This window comes from Oncorhynchus masou, chromosome 2 (assembly GCF_036934945.1).
Source record: "Oncorhynchus masou masou isolate Uvic2021 chromosome 2, UVic_Omas_1.1, whole genome shotgun sequence".
Classification (NCBI taxonomy): Eukaryota; Metazoa; Chordata; class Actinopteri; order Salmoniformes; family Salmonidae; genus Oncorhynchus; species Oncorhynchus masou.
In genome coordinates, this window is record NC_088213.1 from 33,166,183 (window position 1) to 33,191,800 (window position 25,618).

At 45.8% G+C, this 25,618-nt stretch overlaps 1 protein-coding gene across 2 annotated transcripts; it reads right to left on the minus strand.

Annotated features, from left to right (window-relative positions):
- Window positions 1-521: 521 nt before the first annotated feature.
- Window positions 522-23,424, minus strand: LOC135559357 (hepatocyte nuclear factor 4-beta-like). 2 transcript variants are annotated; one of them, XM_064993531.1, is made up of 10 exons: window positions 22,819-23,424; window positions 21,079-21,244; window positions 19,315-19,409; window positions 14,375-14,481; window positions 13,446-13,601; window positions 13,153-13,240; window positions 12,777-12,929; window positions 2,573-2,836; window positions 2,168-2,251; window positions 522-1,436 (listed from the first exon to the last, which is right to left on the minus strand). In XM_064993531.1, the coding sequence occupies exons 1-10, from the start codon at window positions 22,931-22,933 to the stop codon at window positions 1,309-1,311; spliced, it is 1,356 nt and encodes a 451-aa protein (XP_064849603.1). In that variant the 5' UTR covers window positions 22,934-23,424; the 3' UTR covers window positions 522-1,308. The 2 variants fall into 2 exon arrangements, with proteins under 2 accessions (XP_064849603.1, XP_064849599.1); XM_064993527.1 differs by having other exon boundaries at window positions 2,168-2,290; window positions 22,819-23,422.
- Window positions 23,425-25,618: the final 2,194 nt, after the last annotated feature.

The following is a 25,618-nucleotide window of genomic DNA, read 5'->3' on the forward strand; positions in this document are numbered from 1 at the left end:
TTGTATGTGTTTTCATTTCCGGCTGTAAGGCAGCAAAAGGTGAACATTTTGGAAGGGAGTGGTGACTGTCTATACCCACTGTATATAATGTTTTGGTCGGGGGCCACCTAGTGGCCAGGGGCCCTAAGCAACCGTTTAAGACACTTATGTTTAAGAACCTAAGTGACTGCTTAAGATGCAGATGCTGGCATCTGACCTGCAGCCCCCCTCTATACCCCATGCAATATCTGACCCTGGACAGTCAGTGAGTGACCCTGGATAACCTGCCAAGAGTTGGTAATCTCAGTCTGAGTTGGTATGCCTCAAGTGCTCAAAGGGGAAGAGGAACAGTCAGATTTTCTGAACAGGCTAAGTGCGCCCTCTGCAGTTACGTTACATATCCTACACTCACAGTCATTACTGAATTATTTTCTAACCGTATGTATGTAGCCTGTTACAAAGTACCACTTCACACATTAGGCCTACAGCCCTACAGAATAAAACCTAACAACCTTAAACAAGAGACACACAGCACATTTATTTTTTTCATTTATTTCCATTTAAAAAAACAACATTTGTACGAGTAACTTTAAAATGTTTAACAGTACCAACATCTGCATGGAATTAAAAACATGAAATTGTTCTTACTTCACTGTCACATCACTATGTGATTAATTAACATGCCAACACAACTCACTCACCCAACCATGATCTAATAAAGATAACATACTATTGAGCTGTGGTCTTTATTGCTTTGATGATTTTAATTGTCAGTGAATGGTTAACATAAAGAACAATTCCTGATCAATTATTAATTGTGTGCATCATATTCCCTGTGTGTAATGTGCATTGTGCAAAGGTGGATAAGGGAGAGGACTGGCTGGTTGAGTCAGAGTCCATTTTAGGGTTAGTAGTGTCCATGTAACAGCCCCTACTTCATGTTGTAATCATATAGTAGTACGGCCTGGATGCACCAACACCAGGTCAGGGGTGGCAAACTCATTTTGCCCCAGTGGCCACATTAGGTCTTCAATGAGGTTCCAAGGGCTGCAATGAAAATGTTTTGTATTGCCTCGCTGTGGTTATCAGGGAGCTGGACACAGTCAAGAAACTGCAGGTCCATTATCATTTTTTCCCCTCCAAAAAAAAACATTTTACTCAAACCAACCGTGGGCTAGATTGTGTGTGTGTGTGTGTGTGTGTGTGTGTGTGTGTGTGTGTGTGTGTGTGTGTGTGTGTGTGTGTGTGTGTGTGTGTGCCAGCATGTTTAGACCACGCAGCTTTTTTTCTCCTCTCTGGTTGAGTAGCTGCTGCTGCTTGGTCTGCTTCTCAGAGGCAGGTGTGGACAGGAGCCATGGGCATGCCGTGGGCAGACTCTATGGGCATGTCTGCTCCCTCTCCATGTCTGTACACCTCAGTGCCAGTCTGTGTGGGCACCAGAGGCACCACTGGCAGAGCTGTTGGAGAGAGACAGGCATCAGACTGACATTACACACACTGAGTCTGAAATTGCATGGCTTTTACTACAGGTCCATAACAGTATTATTTCAGGACATTAAGTTACCGTTGGTGAGCTAATACTCTAAAAAAGACACTAAGTAATTCTAGGAATATTAATGATGGGAGACAGACATCAACATCCCTCAGGTGAGCTCAGAGCTGTAGGGACTGAGCCTGACAACCAGGGCTGGTGAGAGGGCCCAGGTTCCTGTGAAGTGAGGCTGGGTTAGAGGGCCTGAGACAAGGGGAGCAGTCTGGGCCATGTGCCCCCTGTAGGGCCAGGCTGGCTCTGTGAGGGTGATAAAACACTGGGGACGGTGAGGTCACCGTGTGTTATTCCTCTGTTTTGACAGCATGGGGGCATTACTCAGGTAGTCTCTTCCTACAGCTACCATGAAGCACCATGAGGCTGGCGAGACAGACTATTACTTAGGAGAACCATGCTGCTTGGTGTTGTGAGGAGATCTCAGTGAAGCAAACCTGCTGCCTCTGTCTGGGACACAGGCAGGAAACCAGCGTCTGAGGTTTCATGCACCTGCTGCACTGCTAAATACAGGTGTGTGTGTGTGTATAAAGGTGTCATACATGGTGATTATGATGTATTTGTTTGCTCTACAGTAGCTAGCTAAATGCATACTAGTACACAAAGTATATTGACTTGCCCATGGATGCATTTGGGGGTACTCACAGCTAGGGACAGGTAGGATGACTGATGTGAAGTTGCTCGGCAACCCGACATGGCCTCCTAGTAGGTCCCGAGACAGAGTGTGATCTTGGGGTTGGGGGAACGTCATTACATTTGAGTTAGAACCTGAGGAGGACCAGAGAAGAGAATAGCTGTATACTACTACACTACTACACTGATCCAGTTACCATAACAGCTCAAAGGTTACCATCATTACGAATACTCTCAAGTCAGTAATGAGAGCTCACCATGAAATAGTATGAAAACAACATAAGTGATAAGTAAGTTGACGTATGTTGGGTTGAATTGTTATTGACCTCTGTTGTTGATCTGTAAGGCAACCCAGAGAAAGTCAGTGGTATTCAGTTTGAGGGTTTTTACTGTAAGTATCTCTCCTCTGGAGCGTACCGTGCCCTGTGCGTTGTCCCAGGCCCCCAGTGGCCCCCTCTCCCAGCAGCATCTCTTGCAGCAGGCTGTCCACGCTGGGCTCCCCCAGGAGCCTGGCCAGCTGCAGGGTCTCCACCATCTGCCAGGCCACACTCTGCAGGGGGGGCAGAATCAGCAGCAGCTCCCCAAAACGCCCCCGCTGCTCACAGGTGGCCTCGTCCAGCAGCACCTGGGCCTGGAAACGCAGCTGCCGCACTGTCTGAGGGGCCTCCAGCCCCGGGCAGTCTGAGAGACAGGGGAGAGTGGTAGGGTTAATACTACACACACACAGAGAGAAAGAGAGAGAGAGAGAGTCATCAATCAACACACAATATCCCATAACGACAAAGCAAAAACAGGTATGTAGACATCAGTATTCAGACCCTTTGCTATGAGACTCGGAATTGAGCTCAGGTGCATTCTGTTTTCGTTGATCATTCTTGAGATGTTTCTACAGGTTGATTGGAGTTCACCTGTGGTAAATTCAAATGATTGGACATGATTTGGAAAGGTATACACCTGCCTTTATAAGGTCCCACAGTTGACAGTACATGCCAGAGAAAAAACCAAGCCATGAGGTTGAAGGAATTGTCCGTAGAGAGCCGAGAGCCGGATTGTGTCGAAGCACAGATCTGGAGAAGGGTACCAAAAATGTTCTGCAGCATTGAAGGCACAGTGTCCTCCATCATTCTTAAATGGAAGAAGTTTGGAACCATCAAGACTCTTCCTAGAACTGGCTGCCCAGCCAAACTGAGCAATCGGGGGAGAAGGGCCTTGGTCAGGGAGGTGACCAAGAACCCGATGGTCACTCTGACAGAGCTCCAGAGTTCTTCTGTAGAGATGGGAGAACTTTCCAGAAGGACAACCATCTTTGCAGCACTCCTCCGCCTTTATGGTAGAGTGGCCAGACGGAAGCCACTCCTGACAGTCCGTTACGAGTTTGCCAAAAAGCACCTAAAGGACTCTCAGACCATGAGAAACAAGATTCTATGGGCTGATGAAACCAAGATTGAACTCTTTGGCCTGAATGCCAAGCGTCACATCTGGAGGAAACCTGGCACTATCCCTACGGTGAAGCATGGTGGTGGCAGCATCATGCTTTGGGGAGGTTTTTCAGCGGCAGGGACAGGGACACTAGTCAGGATCGAAGGAAAGATGAACGGAGCAAAGTACAGAGAGATCCTTGATGAAAACCTGCTCCAGAGCTCTCAGGACCTCAGCATGGGGCAAAAATAAATAATAAATAAATTAGCAATAATTTCTAAAAAACTGTTTTTGCTTTGTCATTATGGGGTATTGTGTGTAGATTGATGAGGGAAAAAACAATTGAATACATTTTATAACAAGGCTGTAATAATAATAATAATAGTAAATAGTATGACAGCAGCATAAGTGGTGGTGGGTGCGTGGTGGTGTGTGTGTGTGTGTGTGTGCTTGTGTGTATGTGAGTTTATGTGTGTGGGTGCAAGAGTGTCAGTGTTGGTGGATAGGTGGATATACATGTAAACAGGGCTGAAAAGTGACTGGAAGCAGGAATATAAAAATACATGGGCTTATGGTAATATTCTAATGGTAATATACAGTGTACTGTGTCAGGATTTGGCCAGGGTTGTTCCGGGTTTTGGTCACTAGATGCCCCCATTGTGCTTTTTGACCTTATGTTTTTTCCCTTGTTCCCCATTATTATTTGCACCTGTGCCTCGTTTCCCCTGATTGTATTTAAACCCTTAGTTTCCCTCAGTTCTGTGCTCTGTGTTTGTATGTTAGCACCCAGCCCTAGTGTTCTGTGTATTCTTGTCGATTCCGGTGGATGCTCTTGTGGAATTCTGTTTTTGTTTTTGAGTATCTCTTGAGGCTTTTTTGTGCTATTCCTACCACCTTTTGGATTTGCCATTTTTGTATTTAAGGACTTCTCCTTTTTACTTTATTAAATACACCGTCTTAAGTACTGCTGTGTCTGCCTCATCTTCTGGGTTCTGCTGACTATTCGTGGCTCAGTTGGTTAAGTGACTGTTTCTCACTCCGGAGACCCAGGTTCGTAACCGGGTCCTGACAGAAACACAGAGCCAAAAATGAACCAGAGGCAGCCAGTTCCCAGGACCTTTTTGCCATGCTGTCCCACCACCAGGAGACTGTCCAACGCCACGAAGCCGCCCTGGTTCAGCAAGAGGCCTTAATGGCTAGACATTGTCATCTTCTGTCGGAGATGCTGACTTCCATTAAGCAAATATCTGATCGTCTTACCCCGGCAACAGTTCCCGTCCCAGTACCTCAGATTCACGTACCCATGGCAGTTAACCCCCTGGCTGAACCTCGTCTTCCACCTCCCCAACGGTTCTCAGGTGATCCAAGTGCTTGTAAAGGGTTTCTCACCCAATGTTCTCTCTCCTTTGAGCTACAACCCTCGTCGTTTCCCACCGACCGGTCTAAGATCGCTTATATCATCACCCTGCTGTCGGAAAAAGCCCTGGCCTGGGCTACTGCTGTGTGGGATGCCCATAGTTCCTGCTGTGCCAGCTACTCTGCCTTTGCTGAGGAATTCAAACGAGTGTTTCAAGGCCCAAGCAGTGGTTCTGACTCAGCCAAACAGCTCCTGACTCTCCACCAAGGTTGGCGCAGCGTGACGGACTATGCCATCCAGTTCCGCACGGTGGCAGCAGCAAGTGGCTGGAACAACGAGGCGCTCACGGTGTGCTTTCTGAAAGGCCTTTCCGACACTATCCAAGATGAACTGGCCACTCGGGAACCACCGGACAATCTCGAGTCCCTGATCAAGTTGGCCTCACGCATTGACCAGCGTCTGACAGAGAACTCAACCGTAGACCTCTAGCCCCTATCAGTCCCAGCTCCGAGTCCCCACCTTTATCCTCCTGGCTCCATCGGAACCCATGCAGATTGGACGCATCTCCCAGGCTGAGAGAGACCGCCGGATGAGGGAGCGACGCTGTCTATATTGCGGCAAACCGGGCCATTTCCGTTCCACGTGTCCCGGGCTCCAGGGAAACGCTCTGTCCCGTACAGACCGGGGGAACTGTAACGGGAAACATAACCTCCTCCCATCCGTCCAACTCCCGTCTGCTCATTCCAGTCACCCTCTCCTGGGACAACCACAAGCTTCACCTTCAAGCCTTGGTAGACTCTGGAGCCGCAGGTAGCTTCATGGATGGTGTCTGGGCGAAGGAGAATGGCGTTCCCTCTGAACCTCTAAGTGAACCCATGAGGGTCACTACATTGGATGGAAGCCCTTTGGGATCTGGACTTGTCACTCATGTCACTACCTCCTTGCGACTTTCAGTTTCACAACACCAGGAATTGATGAACTTTCATTTGATCTCCTGTTCCGAGTTCCCTCTTGTCCTTGGATACCCCTGGCTTCACAGCCATAACCCTCACATCGACTGGTCTGTGGGCACTATCAAGCAGTGGGGTCCTACGTGCCAAGCTACTTGTATTTTCCAGAATTCCCGAGTTCTACTCCCGAGTCTTTAGAATCCATCGACCTGACCCGAGTTCCCGAGTGTTACCATGACCTCAAACTGGTGTTTAGCAAACAGAGGGCCACCATGCTACCACCCCATAGACCTCACGATTGCCCCATCAACCTGTTTCCGGGCACTTGCCCCCCAGGGGTCGGATCTTTTCCCTATCTCCACCCGAACGAGCTGCTATGGATACCTACATCAAGGACGTTCTGGAAGCAGGCCTCATGCGTCCATCCACCTCCCGGCGGGAGCAGGGTTTTTCTTTGTGGCCAAGAAAGACGGTGGATTACGTCCTTGCATCGACTACCGGGGACTCAATGCCATAACCGTCCGTAACCGTTACCCGCTACCCCTTATGGCCACAGCCTTCGAGCTGCTCCAGGAATCAGTTGTTTTCACTAAGCTTGACCTGCGGAACGCATACCATCTTGTGCGGATCAGACCTGGTGACGAGTGGAAGACCGCTTTCAACACGCCTACTGGTCACTATGAATACTTGGTGATGCCCTTCGGCCTGACCAACGCCCCAGCGGTGTTCCAAGCGCTCATAAACGATGTGCTTAGGGATATGCTTAACATATTTGTGTTCGTTTACTTGGATGACATCCTCATCTTTTCGAGCTCCCTTCAAGAACACACTAAGCATGTCAGACAAGTACTCAAACGCCTCCTGGACAGCCATCTGTACGTTAAGCCGGAAAAATGTGAATTCCATTCATCCCGAGTACAATTCCTGGGATTTGTAGTGGAACCCGGTCGAGTCCAAATGGACCCCAGGAAGGTAGGGGCGGTAGCGGATTGGCCCACCCCCAAATCCGTTAAGGAAGTTCAGCGTTTCCTGGGCTTCACAAACTTCTACCGCAAGTTCATCAAGAACTTCAGCTTGGTGGCAGCCCCTCTCTCAGCTTTAACCAAGGGTGGCAATGCAAGGTTTTTGTGGGGAAGAGAAGCTGAGACGGCCTTCCAAGGACTCAAGCAGCGCGTTCTCTCTGCTCCCATCCTGATACTACCGACTACGGATGAACCATTTGTGGTGGAGGTAGACGCATCAGAGGTTGGTGTTGGAGCTGTCCTGTCTCAGAGGGGTGAAGACAAGAAGCTTCATCCGTGCGCTTTCTTCTCACACTGGCTTACCCCGACTGAGAGGAACTACGATGTGGGGGATCGTGAACTCCTAGCGGTTAAGATGGCATTGAAGGAATGGAGACACTGGCTCGAGGGGGCTTCTCACCCGTTTCAAGTGCTTACGGACCACAAAAATCTGGAGTATATCCAGCAGGCGAAGCGGTTGAACTCTAGACAAGCTAGATGGTCTCTTTTCTTCAATCGATTCCAGTTTATCCTCACCTATCGGCCTGGGTCGAAGAATCTCAAACCGGATGCCCTGTCCCGAGTCTACGCTCCTGCCATTCGAGATGACACGGACATGCCTGTCCTTCCTGCTGCTAAGATTGTGGCTCCGATCTCGTGGCAAGTTGAGGATACCGTGAGACGTGCTCAAGCTAGCGAACCGGACCCGATAGGAGGTCCTGCCAATCGGTTGTTTGTCCCCAAGGCAGTGAGGACTCAGGTCCTTCTGTGGGGGCACTCCTCTCGCCTCACCTGTCATCCGGGCGTAGGTCGCACCTTGGAGTTCATCCAGCGTAAGTTCTGGTGGCCTACCATAAGAGAAGACGTTGCCACTTTCGTCAATGCCTGTCCCGTGTGCTGCCAGGGCAAATCTTCTCACCTCCGCCCTCAAGGACTCCTTCACCCTTTACCTGTTCCCCACAGACCCTGGTCCCATATCTCATTGGACTTTATTACTGGACTTCCTCCATCCCATGGCAATACTACTATCCTAGTCATAATCGACAGGTTTTCAAAGGCGGCCAGGTTCGTCCCTCTGACTAAGTTACCTTCTGCCAAGGAAACGGCTAAGTTGGTAATTAATCATGTGTTCCGAGTCTTCGGCATTCCTCAAGATATGGTTTCTGACAGAGGTCCCCAGTTCGCCTCAAGGTTTTGGAAGGCCTTCTGCCAACTCATGGGGGCTTCTGCCAGTCTATCTTCAGGGTACCATCCGGAGTCCAACGGCCAAACAGAGAGGATGAATTAAGAGCTGGAAACCACCCTCCGATGTATGACTCGTGACAACCCGTCCACATGGTCATCCTTTATTGTTTGGGCCGAATACGCGCACAACACCTTGCGTTCCTCCTCCACTGGTATGTCCCCGCACGAGTGTCAGTTTGGCTATGCTCCTCCATTGTTCCCGGACCAGGAGGCAGAAGTCAGAGTGCCTTCAGCCTTGAAGTTCGTCAGACGCTGTCGGCTTATGTGGAGGAAGACCCGTCTTAATCTTATGCGTTCCTCACAGAGGTACCAACAACAAGCCAACAGACGTCGCCGTCCCGGGCCTACCCTGCGCCCCGGCCAGAGAGTCTGGCTCTCCACAAGAGACTTACCTCTACGGGTGGAGTCTCGCAAGCTGTCCCAAAAATACATTGGTCCCTTCAAGGTTGCCAGGAGAGTTAACCCAGTTTCTTATCGCCTACACTTACCCAGATCCCTTAAGATTAATCCCACATTTCACATTTCATTGTTAAAACCTGTTGTTTTTTCTCCCTTGTCCCGGCAGACAGACCTCCCCCTCCGCCTCGTGTCATTGGAGGCCAGCCGGCTTATACCGTCCATCGGATACTGGATTCCCGCCGGGTGCAGCGGTCCTGGCAGTATCTGGTGGACTGGGAAGGCTACGGTCCCGAGGAGCGCTCCTGGGTTCCTGCCAAAGACATCCTGGACCCTGACCTCATTCGTCAGTTCAGGGCCCTCCACCCTGAGAGAGCTGGTAGGAACGTCAGGAGCCGTTCCTAGGGGCGGATTCTGTCAGGATTTGGCCAGGGTTGTTCCGGGTTTTGGTCACTAGATGCCCCCATTGTGCTTTTTGACCTTATGTTTTTCCCTTGTTCCCCATTATTATTTGCACCTGTGCCTCGTTTCCCCTGATTGTATTTAAACCCTTAGTTTCCCTCAGTTCTGTGCTCTGTGTTTGTATGTTAGCACCCAGCCCTAGTGTTCTGTGTATTCTTGTCGATTCCGGTGGATGCTCTTGTGGAATTCTGTTTTTGTTTTTGAGTATCTCTTGAGGCTTTTTTGTGCTATTCCTACCACCTTTTGGATTTGCCATTTTTGTATTTAAGGACTTCTCCTTTTTACTTTATTAAATACACCATCTTAAGTACTGCTGTGTCTGCCTCATCTTCTGGGTTCTGCTGACTATTCGTGGCTCAGTTGGTTAAGTGACTGTTTCTCACTCCGGAGACCCAGGTTCGTAACCGGGTCCTGACAGTACTGTACATTTAAACAGGAGTAATGGTGACCAGTAGCAAGAGACATCGATAGATACTGATGGTAATAGCAGTCAATAATCAATGAACAGCAGAGTAATGGTAGTAATAAATCTAATCAATACTCATTTTAGCAACAGAGTAGGTGTTAGGGGGAGCTGTAGTTGTAGCCATTTAGCAGTCTTATGGCCAGGGGTTGGAAGCTGTTTAGGAGTCTTTTGGTTTGAGCTTTGATGCAAAGGTATCGCCTGCCGGACAGGAGCATTGAGAACAGTCTATGTCTCGGGTGGCTATTGTCTTTGGCAATTTTTCAGGCCTTTCTCAGAGACCATGTGGAATGTACTGCCACACCCTGATCCGTTTCACCTGTCTTTGAGCTTGCTTCCACCCCCCTCCAGGTGTCGCCCATCTTCCTAATTATTCCCAATGTATTTATACCTGTGTTATCTGTTTGTCTGTTGCCAGTTTGTTATGTTTGTCCAGCCTACCAGCATTTTTACCCCTGCTCTTGTCTGTTTCTAGTTCCTCTTTTCTAGTTTGACCATTCTGCCTGCCCTGACCCCAAGACTGCCTACCGTTTCTGTACCTTGTCACAAAACCCTGTATTATTGACCTCTGGCTGCCCTGACCCCAAGACTGCCTACCGTTTCTGTACCTTGTCACACCACCCTGTATTATTGACCTCTGCCTGCCCTGACCCCAAGACTGCCTACCATTTCTGTACCTTTTCACACCATCCTGTATTATTGACCTCTGCCTGCCCTGACCCCAAGACTGCCTACTGTTTCTGTACCTTGTCACACCAACCTGTATTATTGACCTCTGCCTGCCCTGACCCCAAGACTGCCTACCGTTTCTGTACCTTGTCACACCACCCTGTATTATTGACCTCTGCCTGCCCTGACCGCAAGACTGCCTACCGTTTCTGTACCTTGTCACAAAACCCTGTATTATTGACCTCTGGCTGCCCTGACCCCAAGACTGCCTACCGTTTCTGTACCTTGTCACACCACCCTGTATTATTGACCTCTGCCTGCCCTGACCCCAAGACTGCCTACCATTTCTGTACCTTTTCACACCACCCTGTATTATTGACCTCTGCCTGCCCTGACCCCAAGACTGCCTACTGTTTCTGTACCTTGTCACACCAACCTGTATTATTGACCTCTGCCTGCCCTGACCCCAAGACTGCCTACCGTTTCTGTACCTTGTCACACCACCCTGTATTATTGACCTCTGCCTGCCCTGACCCCAAGACTGCCTACCGTTTCTGTACCTTGTCACACCACCCTGTATTATTGACCTCTGCCTGCCCTGACCCCAAGACTGCCTGCCGTTTCTGTACCTTGTCACACCACCCTGTATTATTGACCTCTGCCTGCCCTGACCCCAAGACTGCCTACCGTTTCTGTACCTTGTCACACCAACCTGTATTATTGACCTCTGCCTGCCCTGACCCCAAGACTGCCTACCGTTTCTGTACCTTGTCACACCACCCTGTATTATTGACCTCTGCCTGCCCTGACCCCAAGACTGCCTACCGTTTCTGTACCTTGTCACCCCACCCTGTATTATTGACCTCTGCTTGACCTGACCCCAAGACTGCCTGCCATTCTGTACCTTGTCACACCACCCTGTATTATTGACCTCTGCCTGCCCTGACCCCAAGACTGCCTACCGTTTCTGTACCTTGTCACACCACCCTGTATTATTGACCTCTGCCTGCCCTGACCCCAAGACTGCCTACCTTTTCTGTACCTTTTCACACCACCCTGTATTATTGACCTCTGCTTGACCTGACCCCAAGACTGCCTGCCGTTCTGTACCTTTTGGACTCTGAACTGGATTACTAACCTCCTCCCTGTAGGCTGTCTCATCAATGTTGGTGATCAGGCCTACCACCTTTGTCATCGGATTAACTTGATGATGGAGTTGGAGTCATGCGTGGCCACGCAATCATGGGAGAACAGGGAGTATAAGCTCACACCCCTGGGGGGCCAATGTGTTGAGGGTCTGCGTGGCGGGTTGAGTAACAGTGGTCTAGGACTTAAATGCGCCGAGTGGTGAAGGAGGCGTGTTGATAGAAGTTGGGCATCACTTGTCTTAGTGACTCGCAACTAAAATCACTGGCAACAAGAAAAGCAGCCTCCGGGTGCATGATATCTTGCTTATTTATAGCCTTGCCAGCTTGTTGTTGTTGTTGTCCTGAGGTGGAATGTACCCTGAGTGTACAAAACATTAAGAACAAGTTCTCTTTCCATGACATAGACTGACCAGGTGAATCCAGGTGAAATGTATGATCCCTTATTGATGTCACTTGTTAAAGCCACTTCAATCAGTGTAGATGAAGGGGAGGAGACAGGTTAAATAAATATTTTTAAGGGGGGTGCAACTCAATATTAGGAAGGTGTACTTAATGTTTTGTACACTCAGTGTATACAGCAGTCATGATAACAGTCATAGGTACACAAAGAGCCCAGGGCAGATGAATCAAAGTTGAACTCGGAATTGAGGTTATTAACTGCCGATCTGATGTTCAAAGGATTTTGTCGATCATAGGAATTTATAAACGCCAAAAGAATCACAAAATAGCAAAGTTGGGTCAGAGCACGCAAGACGGCAGCCATACAGTACGGCGCCATCGTCACATACAGTACACAAGAGACACATGTACAGTATGCTTATACTGAGAGACAGAGTGAAGCCACTGTGAGGCAAACAATTCCTACAACACAGCACTGAGACAAATCCTCACTCTGCGGCCCTAGGAGAATAGGGAGAGATGGGATTGCTGTGGGGACATTATACAATATACTTCTTTACTATTTGAAATGCATTATGTGTAATAAACTAAACAGAAATGATTAGAGAAAGTTTAGGAAAAGGTAGTAGGGCAGGGTCACACAGGACAGAGCTGAGCACACATGCGGCGTGTTTATTTCTGTAGGTAGTCAGTCATCTGTGTCAGACTTGGCCTAATGCTGCTGTCTACTGCTGTGCACTGCTGTGCCAGTTTGGCCAGTCAGTCTGTCAGACCGGTGGCCTGGCTCTGCTGTTGTAATCACCACCCCAGGCCAACAGGCTGTAAAGTCCAGCAGCCAGTCACGTCTCCCTTCCAGGACCAGGACTTCGCCCAGATATTAATAGTTTCTCCCCAGAACACGGTGAAACCTGTCCGCCAGGCCAGGACAAAACAACAGGGTGCCAAGGACAGAGCACAGAGAGCAGAGACAGTCCCAGGAGAGAACAACTGTGAAATAAAAAGATTCCTGGCGAAAGTCTCTTCCTTTGTCTGAGGACAGAGGAGAGGTGAGAAGAGGTGAGGAGGGGGGGGGGGCAGGGGGGTGGCTGGTGGTGACCAAAGGACTGACTGACCAGGACTGAAGAAGACTATGGTTTTAAGGCAGGCAAACTCGCTGTTGGTGATGTCCAGCTCTCTCAGAGGCTTGACCAGCTCCTCCAGGATCCGGGCAGCCACCCTGGACACCTCCACCTCAGGACCGCTCACTGGGATCACAAAGTAATTACCTGCAAACACAATCCACATATTAAATACTTACTTATGATATAAGTAAAGTAAAACTGTAAGTATAACTTTATACATTAGGTAAGTCTGCTTCCTTTATCAATTTACACATATGGTAAAAGCAGCATTGCTAGTCGACATTACCAACATTGGGTAAATATTTCTTTAATTCTATAACTATGATAAGAGCACATCCCAGACTCAGCTGAAATCTATATATTTTACCCAGAAGGATAATGTCATTGTAAGGCAGGGAGCGTTGAGCCACCCCTAGGATGAGGTGTTCAGCAGAGTGGGCTCGTAACAGGGATACCTGCACACAGACAAGACACAGCACAGCGACAACACACAGCAGCCATTACACAGACAGCCCTCCCTGCAACGTGAGTATTCCAACAGCTAGTGATCCAAAACCCAACACAAAGACAGCTGGGCTGAATGTGACCGCCTGCTTAGACAGGTGCAGCTCACATGTTCATACAGACACATTAAGTAGGATAACATCCATAGTTCCAAACCCTGTCGTCAACGGGGAGGCTGCAGAACTCGGGGATGCGCTTGGCCCACTGCACCAGCAGGAGGAGCTGCTGCTTCATGGACTCACACACGTCCCCCACGAGCGCTATCTTCTTGGTGTTGATGTCACAGCTCATAGGGGAGGTCAGGGCTGGAAACTGAGAGTGGAACACAATAATGAGAGGTTCCACATTGGCCCTAGGTGTCAGTGTAATGTGAGAATGAAGAGAGGGTTGGAGGAGATGGATGGGGAAGGGTGCAGGGGTGAGATGATGGGTGCTTGGACAATCGTGAAGGGCAGAGCAAGCAGAGGCAGGTAGGGTATTGGGTGGGGGAAAGGTCACTTCAGAGAATGGTGGTAATAGAGAATATAAGGGTGTAAGATGAGAAATGGATTTTGGATGTGTGTTGTTGGTGGGTCTGTCTCTGGAACGATGCTGTTGGATGGTGATCAGAGTCCCTTCAGCACACAGCTCACATTGAGGAGACATCGCATGAAAACTTGACCCAAATGGAAAACAGCCTGGCTAAGTTCATTTGTCCATCATCCAATTAATTTCTGCCGCATTCCTTTCGCATACAAAGAGGATATCTGGTTGTTATTATGTATTTGAAGCCAATTGAACGCTGGCACACAATCCAAGCTCAGGCGCTGCCATTACATAGGACTGCTGTGATCAGATGTGAGTCTCTCTGGGCAATTTGGCAATTTCTAAGAAGTAACTGAATCCAGCCTGCAGCTAAAATCTCCAGGGGACCTTAATGGCCGGCTGTCTAAAGTGCAGCCTGTATCCTCTCCATCTCTAGCCCTGCCACTGCTGTGTTTCTGAGAAACAGATAAGGGGCTCTACTCTGGGCTGTATGGGAAATGGAAGCCTCTGGAGCACTTTGTGGCTGTGAATAGCGAGAGGTTTTAGTGACAATCTCTTACCTGATGCATGCTGGCCTCTGCCTGTAACAGTACGCTGATGGACAGAGTGCCCAGCCCCTGTCCCTCTCCTCTGCGGCTGCTGATGCGGTCCCGCTCGTTCTGCACGGCTGGAAATAAAAGAATAGGAGGGAGGGAGAGTCCCTGGATTTCTTGTGTTCACTGTTTTACTTGGACAAAGTATACTCAATGGAGGGGTAACGTTGTAATTACAGCATACACCTACACTGAACAAAAATCTAAACACAATACCTAAAGTGTTGGTCCCATGTTTCATGATCTGAAATTAAAGATCCCAGAAATGTTCCATATGCACAAAAAGCTTATTTCTCTCAACATTTCTGCACAAATTTGTTTACATCCCTGTTAGTGAGCATTTATCCTTTGCCAAGATAATCCATTCACCTGACTGGTGTGGCATATCAAGAAGCTGATTAAACAGCATGATCATTACACAGGTGCACCTTGTACTGGAGGACAATAAAATGCCACTTTAAAATGTGTTTTATCACACAACACAATGCCACAGATGTCTCAAGTTTTGAGGGAGCGTGCAATTGGCATGCTGACAGCAGGAATGTCCACCAGAGCTGTTGCCAGATAATTTAATGTTAATTTCTCTACCATAAGCCACCTCCAACGTTGTTTTAGAGAATTTGGCAGTACGTCCAACTGGCCTCACAACCGCAGACCATGTGTATGGCGTCATGTGAGTGAGCGGTTTTCTGATGTCAACGTTATGAACAGTGTCCCATAATGGCGTTGGGGTTATGGTATGGGCAAGTATAAGGTACGGACAATTGCATTTTATCGATGGCAATTTGAATGCACAGAGATAGCGTGACAAGATCCTGAGGCCCATTGTGAGGCAATTTTTATTTTTAGGTACTGTATCTGTGACCAACAGATGCATATACAGTGGGGCAAAAAAGTATTTAGTCAGCCACCAATTGTGCGAGTTCTCCCACATAAAAAGATGAGAGAGGCCTGTAATTGTCATCATAAGTACACTTCAACTTCAACTTCTTCAGGAAAGAATGAATGGGGCCATGTATCGTGAGATTTTGAGTGAAAACCTCCTTCCATCAGCAAGGGCATTGAAGATGAAATGTGGCTGGGTCTTTCAGCATGACAATGATCCCAAACACACCGCCCGGGCAATGAAAGGAAGCATTTGGTCTCAAGTCTCCAGATCTCCCATAGAAAATCTTTGGAGGGAGTTGAAAGTCCATGTTGCCCAGCAACAGCGCCAAAACATCACTGCTCTAGAGGAGATCTGCATGGAGGAATGGGCCAAAATACCAGCAACAATGTGTGAAAACCTTGTGAAGACATACAGAAAACGTTTGACCTCTGTCATTGCCAACAAAGGGTATAACAAAGTATTGAGATAAACTTTTGTTATTGACCAAATACTTATTTTCCACCATAATTTGCAAATAAATTCATTAAAAATCCTACAATGTGATTTTCTGGATTTTTTGTTCATTTTGTTTGTCATAGTTGAAGTGTACCTATGATGAAAATTACAGGCCTCTCTCATCTTTTTAAGTAGGAGAACTTGCACAATTGGTGGCTGACTAAATACTTTTTTGCCCCACTGTATGTACAGTGCCTTGCGAAAGTATCCGGCCCCCTTGAACTTTGCGACCTTTTGCCACATTTCAGGCTTCAAACATAAAGATATAAAACTGTATTTTTTTGTGAAGAATCAACAACAAGTGGGACACAATCATGAAGTGGAACGACATTTATTGGATATTTCAAACTTTTTTAACAAATCAAAAACTGAAAAATTGGGCGTGCAAAATTATTCAGCCCCCTTAAGTTAATACTTTGTAGCGCCACCTTTTGCTGCGATTACAGCTGTAAGTCGCTTGGGGTATGTCTCTATCAGTTTTGCACATCGAGAGACTGAAATTTGTTCCCATTGCTCCTTGCAAAACAGCTCGAGCTCAGTGAGGTTAGATGGAGAGCATTTGTGAACAGCAGTTTTCAGTTCTTTCCACAGATTCTCGATTGGATTCAGGTCTGGACTTTGACTTGGCCATTTTAACACCTGGATATGTTTATGTTTTAACCATTCCATTGTAGATTTTGCTTTATGCTTTGGATCATTGTCTTGTTGGAAGACAAATCTTCGTCCCAGTCTCAGGTCTTTTGCAGACTCCATCGGGTTTTCTTCCAGAATGGTCCTGTATTTGGCTCCATCCATCTTCCCATCAATTTTAACCATCTTCCCTGTCCCTGCTGAAGAAAAGCAGGCCCAAACCATGATGCTGCCACCACCATGTTTGACAGTGTTTGATTGTTGCCAAAAAGTTCAATTTTGGTTTCATCTGACCACATGTTTGGTGTGTCTCCCAGGTGGCTTGTGGCAAACTTTAAACAACACTTTTTATGGATATCTTTAAGAAATGGCTTTCTTCTTGCCACTCTTCCATAAAGGCCAGATTTGTGCAATATACGACTGATTGTTGTCCTATGGACAGAGTCTCCCACCTCAGCTGTAGATCTCTGCAGTTCATCCAGAGTGATCATGGGCCTCTTGGCTGCATCTCTGATCAGTCTTCTCCTTGTATGAGCTGAAAGTTTAGAGGGACGGCCAGGTCTTGGTAGATTTGCAGTGGTCTGATACTCCTTCCATTTCAATATTATCGCTTGCACAGTGCTCCTTGGGATGTTTAAAGCTTGGGAAATCTTTTTGTATCCAAATCCGGCTTTAAACTTCTTCACAACAGTATCTCGGACCTGCTTGGTGTGTTCCTTGTTCTTCATGATGCTCTCTGCGCTTCTAACGAACCTCTGAGACTATCACAGTGCAGGTGCATTTATACGGAGACTTGATTACACACAGGTGGATTGTAGTTATCATCATTAGTCATTTAGGTCAACATTGGATCATTCAGAGATCCTCACTGAACTTCTGGAGAGAGTTTGCTGCACTGAGAGTAAAGGGGCTGAATAATTTAGCACGCCCAATTTTTCAGTTTTTAATTTGTTAAAAAAGTTTGAAATATCCAATAAATGTCGTTCCACTTCATGATTGTGTCCCACTTGTTGTTGATTCTTCACAAAACAGTTTTATATCTTTATGTTTGAAGCCTGAAATGTGGCAAAAGGTCGCAAAGTTCAAGGGGGCCGAATACTTTCGCAAGGCATTGTATTCCCAGTCATGTGAAATCCATAAATTCGGACCTAATGAATTTATTTCAATTGACTGACTTCCTTATATGAACTGTAACTCAGTAAAATCCTTGAAATTGTTGTATCTTTGCGTTACTAATTTTTGTTATACATTTAATTTTGACACTCATATGTATTGAGACTATTTCAGAGCAAATTCAATTTCCAAGTCCCCCAAGTAACATCTCTAATTTTGATTCTGATTCTGCCAACATATTAAACCTGACTATGTCATTATCCAAAGGAAGGCATGAAGGGAGGCTGACAGTACAGGGCCTGATGATTGGGATTGTGTCTGACAGAGGAGACTGTCTCATAGTGACCTCTGTGCCTGTGTCATTACAATGGATGACCTCAGCCTGATTTCAGTCTGCTCCACAAAGTCAGACAACAAGCCCCAGTCTGAGAGCAATCAGTCACCACAGCTGACCTCTCAGCAGCCAATCAGGACCCTATTAATCAAACTGGAGCTGCAGAGACAGAGACAGAGAGAGACCTCTGCCTTGGAGACATGGCAGTGGGTGATGATGTCACAAATTAGTCCTCCACGGAGCACAAGTGAAGTGATAGATTGAAAGCGGCTGTGGACATTCAGCAAGGAGAATAGGAGGAGTACAAATATAGATCATTGTCAAAAATGGTTTGTTAGAATTTGTTGTCTGGATTAATGTACAATTGAAACACATTAAACCAAAGGCTTATACACATTTTCAAAATGGCATGTTCTGATATTTTGTGGCATAGCTTTGCTTTTTACTAAATGCTATGCTGAGTGGTCTGCAAAATTAATACGGCAAATGTTTGAATCTTTCTCCCTGACCATCACTAAGGGGGCTCAGCTCAGCTTCAGTTTCTCTCTTACGTAACGTTCCTCTGGAATGAGGGCTCAGCAAAGAGAGGTATTTCTCTCTTGAAAAAGCCAGAACAAATAATTGCCCATGCTCTGCCATTTTAATTATTCATGTGAGGGGCCATTCATGGATCCTCTAATCCCGTCTCTCTCTCCTGGTTATCTGCGGCAGCCAGTGGAAGATAAGGTCTCCAGTGCACACTACAAACAGCCACTCACTCAGTATTGCTCAAGAGAGCGGCATGTTGATCTTGTTGCTTTTCCCCCACAGTAAGTGGTGCATACACTCTTAGAAAAAAGGGGTCCAAAGGGGTTTTTCGGCTGTCCCCATAGGAGAACCCTTTTTGTTTCCAGGTAGAACCCTTTTGGTTCCATGTAAAGGGCTCTACCAGGAACCAAAACATTTTCTTCAAAGGGTTCTCCTATGGGGATAGCCAAAGAACCCTTTTAGGTTCCAGATACCCCTGCACATCGACTCTGTACTGTTACCCAGTGTATTTATTCTACGTGTTATTAGCTTTCTAATATTCTGTTCTTTATGAAGCATGTGACAAATAAAATTTGATTTGATTTGAGATAGCACCTTGTTGACTATACCGCACTCACTACCCCTGCCTGAGCCTCCACTACCCACCCCCGCATGGCGTGCCTGCCAACCCCAATGCCTCCCTTGGCGTTGAACATGGTTATGCAATGTGGGTAAATATTGTGATTTGTCAACTTGCATATATGCTTATGGCTTTAAAAACAAAATGCTGTGTGTGCGTGTGTGTGTGTGCTGGCAGGCTTTTAAAAAATCTCCTTTGAATTAATAATGTGGCAATGAATTGTGTAATTACTTTGTAGTGTGGTGCCATACAGTATGTACAATCTATGTCATGATTAAACAACAAACCGTCTCTCTCACCTTCCTTTCTCATGCCTGCTCGGAAACATTTCCGAAGCCTGCAGTAACGGCATTGGTTTCTCTTGTCTTTGTCCACAACACATTGCCTGCTGAACCTGCCGACCCACACACACGCACGCACGCACGCACGTACACACACACACACACACACACACACACACACACACACACACACACACACACACACACACACACACACACACACACACACACACACACACACACACACACACACACACACACACACACACACACACACACACACACACACACACAATTAGATAAACTTCAAAACAGGACAACAGTTGTATGATTCTGTAACACACAATCAGACACAAGTCTCACACTATGGGCTTCTGTAATTGTGATGGCGTCAGATCAGTGCTGTACAATTTCTGTGTTGTGAACATACACATGTTCAGACAGGCTTCTAACACTTAGTTCCAGACATATAACCACCTTTCAATGAAACCTGCGAAATGACAACTCCTATAGTCCATACAGTGTGGTAAAATCGACTTCTCACATGTGAGAGAGTAAAACGCATCACACCATTGACTTGGAGTCTTCAATCACTGTATTAAGGTTATTGTCTCTTTGTCTGAACAAAACCCAGAGACTATGACACAGAAGTTGGCTTTCTAATTCTTGGCCAACGCAACTCTCATACTTTTCACTTCACAATGGATGTGGTTGAGAACCGTACCACCAGAAAAAGTAATCAGTTATTGAGATGGAGGTTGAACACTGTGAATAAAAGTACTTTACCAGCATTTCAGCTACATTTTTGTACCAGCTGCCCTAGTCGTAGGCGGTACATTTGTCTCTGTATTGTCATGTGGGTCGGAGGTGGACAATAGTGCGCCTAATAATAATTCCAATGATCTGCAGTTCTAACAGAACCTTGGTGGTATCTCAAATGACACCCTATTTCCCATTTAGTGCCTTATTGTTGTCTCAGGTCAAAAGTAGCGCACTATATGGGGATCCAGCCTGGTCTCATAGACTAGACGTAACATAGTAATTGTAAATCCGGGACACTGAAATTAGTATGATACAGTATGTTACATTCGGTATGGTTACATAAGACAGATGGTTACTTAAAGTTGGGTGGTTGGTTGAGGTGGATGGGTGGGTGTATAACACGAATGTCTAGCAACCCATAGGTTGCGAGTTTGAATCTCATCACGGACAACTTTAGCATTTTAGCTAATTAGCAACTTTTCAACTACTTACTGCTTTTTAGCTACTTTGCAACTACTTAGCATGTTAGCTAACTCTTCCCCTAACCCTTTTAGCTAACCTTTACCCTTTTAACCCTGGCCATTTAACCTAGTCCTAAACTTAACCTTAACCCTAACCACCAAGTTGCAATTGGCACGTGCAACCCAGGTTTGATATCAGCATAAACAGAAACCTTCTTAAATCTAACCACCAATCCCTAGCTTATGCTAATGTTAGCCACCTAGCTAGAATTCATAACATCTCATATGTCTATCAAATTCGTAACATGTTGTATGTTTTTCAAATTGTAATTCGTAACATTTAATACTAAATGGGTGATGGACATCCACAAATGAATACATACCATACGAACCGAACCGTAACATATATTAAATGGAGTGGATTTATTTACAGAATAATACGTAATGCTGTGAGGACAGGTTGGATCAGATAAAAAAAAATAGGGCACTCTATTGGGAATAGGTTGTCATTTGAGATGTGGTCCTCTTTTTCAGTGATCTGTGTGGTGATGAGTCTCACCTGCAGGTGTAGGCGTGGTTCTTCCTGACGCTCCTCCTGAAGAAGCCCTTGCAGCCGTCACAGCTGGAAGCACCGTAGTGTTTACCTGTGGCCCTGTCTGCACATATGGAACACACGCTCCCATTGGTCTGTGGCAGCAGAGGGGGAAGCTCCGGCATCATCAACTCTGTCAGTCAATCACAAGAAAATGATTGAGATTCATACACTACAGCACACTGGAGGTCTGGTGTGTAGCTACTGCATGTGTTGAATTGACTCTTGACACTTGGGGACAGACATGCGAGGATGTCTATTACTGATGACCTCAGGCTAACATTAGAAAGCTTTGGAGATGCACAATGGAATATTGGTCTTGTAGGACACGGTTCTACTTTTACAGAGGGGCCCCCATTGTTGATGAGTAAGTAAACATCTCCAAGCCTTGCTAATAAGCCGCAACAGCGTCTGCAGAGAGCGGATCACTCAGCTGAGAGATTGTCAACGCTGTGTGACAGCAGATAAGCACGATTACAGAGCAAATAATTAATCAACGCCATCATCAGCTACGGTGATTAATGAATCCCTGTTCATTCCACCTCTGTGAAGGGAAATAACCTTGTGCTGCATGTAAAAAAGCACAACATTCAAAGGCAGAAATGTGTTGATTGTGAGCTTATAGGGCTGTAAGAACAATGGCAGAGCTGTGTTGTTCCCCAGGTTTGGAGGGGGTAATAAAAGCAGGGTTATAGATATCATTACTGTATGTTGCTGCCAGACTCACAGGCCCTCAGAGGACCACTGCTGCTTATTACTCAGAGGAAGAGGAAACTCCCCATTTAATTAAAGCAGATTCAGGTCAGTGGCAAAGACAAAGTCCACTGGCTAATTTTACACTGGGAGCTCCGTTTTAATTCAATCTCCCTCAGTGTTGCTCTAAATTGTGTCCTGTCAGTGTTCGATCGCTGCAAGATTGTCTCTCTTAAAACCACTGACCGTCAAATATACTTTGTTGGTGTAGTGTTTGTGCAGTCACAGAGACAATGCCCCCGGGCTGTAATGTATTTAAATTGCACACTTAGAGTTGGGAGACTGAGCAGCCAGGGATAACAATTTAACATGGAGAATGCTTTCTGTGGTCAAAGATCAGTTCGATTGAATTAAGAGATTAGAATACATCTGCCACACAGCTATCTGCCTTGGAAAGCAGTCTGCTGGTAAAGCATCTCCTTAAAAGTGCCAAAGAAAGGACCTGATTCAGCAGAACAGACTCCTAATGATGATAATGATAAGTTCAAATTAGATTATAAGGGAAAGCAGAAGAGGTGGAGACCTTTAGATCACCCTCAGTATTGTCGGGAGTAATGACCGTTGTATTCACAGCATTTTGTGGAATGAAAGCTAATGTCATTTTATCCATGAGAAAATGGTCTTACAAATTCCTGTGTGCATGAGAGCTACATTGTAAAGCGCTGAGAGTACTTTTTAAAACCATGTTTTTCCAAGGGCACTGGGTCTCTTTTTGTAAGCCTGGTTTTCTTTCCAGCTGAATGGAAAGAACAGGTTTTAAAAAGTTACCAAGATCTACTCATGAATTTGAACTTATAAAAATGAATGGATATTCAATATTTTATATTATTTGAATGTCCTTTGAATATCATACAAAAACCCTCCCTCAAATGTCAGACCAGTGTTTTGGTATTGTTGTGCACCAGTCTATGAGTGAAGGACAGACAGGTAAAGGTGTCATTATACCAGACATACCTGTCTCTACAGGAAACACCCTGAGGTTGTCAAACTCCAGCATGGTGTAGGAAGGATCAAGGGTGTTGCTGTAGTCTGTGGAGTCCAGATGCAGCACGTTCCCTGACAGCTTCATGGTTCTGGTCACTGCTTCAGGAGGCCACACTAGGCCCAAACAAAAGTCTGATTTATATGAGCAAAGGAACCAGAACAGGCTGCTGCGCGACCTTCCTCTTCAGTTCACCACTCTGTTCCAAAATTAGCCACTTTTTCAGCACAATCGCTGAATTCCTCTGTGTCTTCCTGACTGTCTAGCTCAGGTAAATCAATGTGTTGTCATTCTGTGTGACACCGCTATTCCTCCACTCGGTCACAGGCCTCCAAAGTCCTGGTTCCTGTCCTGTGCTGATGTTTTCCTTGGCCCAGTGAATCATGTGCACCTTTTAGATTCTTCCTTTTCTCATCCCAGTATTCCTGGCAGGCAGTTCTTACTCAGATTGTATAACAGAACAAGTTATCCAGTATGTATTTAGCTGGTAGCTAATGTTCCAGATCAGTGTGACAGATCCCAAACAGCCTTCCAAAGGAGGGAAAGAGAGAGACACTGAGATTTGGCCCACTGTATGTTTGCGACTCTCTTATCAGAGTAGAGTATAATAAAGGTGAGGGTTCAGATGGAGGCAGGTAAACATGACTCACTGGGAAGAGAAAAAACAGCCGATACAGTCAATGAGCTACCTTATCTTAATCACTTCTACGGCTGAGGAAAAAAGGACAGCAAAAACTAAAGTATATGACCAGATCAAAGGTCATCATTACAGTGTGTTATCGGTTACCGCAGGTCAGTTGAGAATGGTATTTGAGTACCGCTGATCAATGTTTGACATTTGTAATTTCAGTCGACTTCTATGGACAAAAGATGCCAGATTCTCAAGTTTGAGTGTTATTGTAACTGGACGAGAGAGTGTGCTATATTTCACCACTGGGGGCAGAGTTTGCTAGTTCCATCGGTCTGCACTCTACTCTGTTTCACAACGGGGAGGGGCTTCTTTCTTCACCTTTGCCCATGTGAAGAGCATGCCATCAGCTGTTTGGAGGTATTGATCAGAGGTAGAGGGATAACGTGTTTGCAAATAAAACTATACCTCCCCTGGGCCCCTTTATACAGATAGTGAATGCACTGTAGATAGCCTTTTTCTCTGACTTGTCTCTACATAAAACACAGGTTCAAAGCAATGGAAGGTCATCTATGTCAATCTACAATATAGTGACATTAGTATCTTCACAAAGCCACTTTGTGGTCTATCTACTGTTGTAGTAATGGAGTAACAGAATAATACAAAGCACCATATTAACAATCATATCATATTGTTTTTAGATTATTAGGAAAGAAATGTGAAACAAAGCAGTGGACAGTAAAGTCCAACATGTATTTTTCACTTTGAGTATCCAAAAATGGACAGAGATCTCATATTAATGTCCTTCATTTTTAATAGAGTAAATTCCCAGACATCTATAAAAATGGACATCTGGGTTGAAGAAGTAAAAAATAATAATAACATGAGCCAAATCCTTTGTGTGCAAGAAATCAATAGTCTGTCTTACATTATAACTGAACAATAATCAATAGTCTGTCTTATATTATAACTGAACAAATTGAGCATTCTAATGTTAACATTACCTCCACATCAGTGGAGTCTGCTGAGGGGAGGACGGCTCATAATAATAGCTGGAATGGAACAAATCCAATGGTATCAACCACATGGAAACCACATCATTGATGTGTTTGATACCATTCCATTGACTCCATTCCAGACATTATTATGAGCCATCGTCCCCTCAGCAGCCTCCACTGCTCCACATGGCAGAGACGATATGATGAGGACGACAAGTTCATACAGTCTACAATACACTAGAAAACTTCTCAGCTCCCCCACTGACATACCATAGTCATACTGGGGCCATTTTACCCTTCCTGGGCTGGGACACTTCCTAGCCATCTGCAGAGGAGATAGATGTGCGAATCTGCAGAATATTCTGGACCTTCAGTATGTGAGACATTGTGTGTAGGCTAAAGGATAGGAGAGTGAGGAGTTTGGAAAGAACGAAAGACATAGAGAAATGTGAACGTGGCCATATGATTTTACAAATTATAACAAATTATATGTCAGACCACATATGAGCTTTTCCAGGAGCGATATCCATCATGCTTTGGTGTAATGGGATTTCCTGGGTGAGCTGCTCTCCTTCCCTGAATGTCACGCTAGGCCGCAGGTCAGACCTCCCCTGGCAGTGGCTCTCTCTCTCTCATGCTGCAGCTTTGTTAAGGTGATTGATAGCTCATAAAACCTGTCAGTCACGGCAGGACGAAGGCAGAATGGTCCTTGGTGCCCTGTAAAATTATATCTGGTCCAGATAAAAAATTACCCTCAAATTTAGATTATCTTGCTAAAGCATTCTAGTGTTCACAACTTGTAATACACAAAACAAATCACACCCCTTAACTTGTTACGGCCTGAATTTAAAATGGATCACATTTAGATTTTTTTTGCTGGTCTACACACAATACCCTATAATGTCAAAGTGGAATATGACTTTCAAAATGTTTAATAATTAATACATTTTTAAAATCTGAAATGTCATGAGTCAATACTTATTCAATCCCTTTTGTTATGGTAAGCTTAAATAAGTTCAAGACTAAACATTTGCTTAACAAGTCACATAATAAGATGCATGTACAGTAATAGTGTTGAACATGATTTTTGAATCACTACTTCATCGCTGTACACCGCACATACAGTTAGGCAGTGAATTTCAAACA

What these genes read in the sequence shown, in the direction of transcription:
- LOC135559357 (XM_064993527.1), bottom strand. Translation starts at nt 22,933, where the DNA reads ATGAAGCTGTCAGGGAACGTGCTGCATCTGGACTCCACAGACTACAGC. An exon ending in AACCACGCCTACACCTGCAG is followed by an intron (nt 19,410 to 21,078) that starts GTGAGACTCATC and finishes GTGGGTCGGCAG; the next exon opens with GTTCAGCAGGCAATGTGTTG. An exon ending in CATCCTACCTGTCCCTAGCT is followed by an intron (nt 1,437 to 2,167) that starts GTGAGTACCCCC and finishes TCTCTCCAACAG; the next exon opens with CTCTGCCAGTGGTGCCTCTG.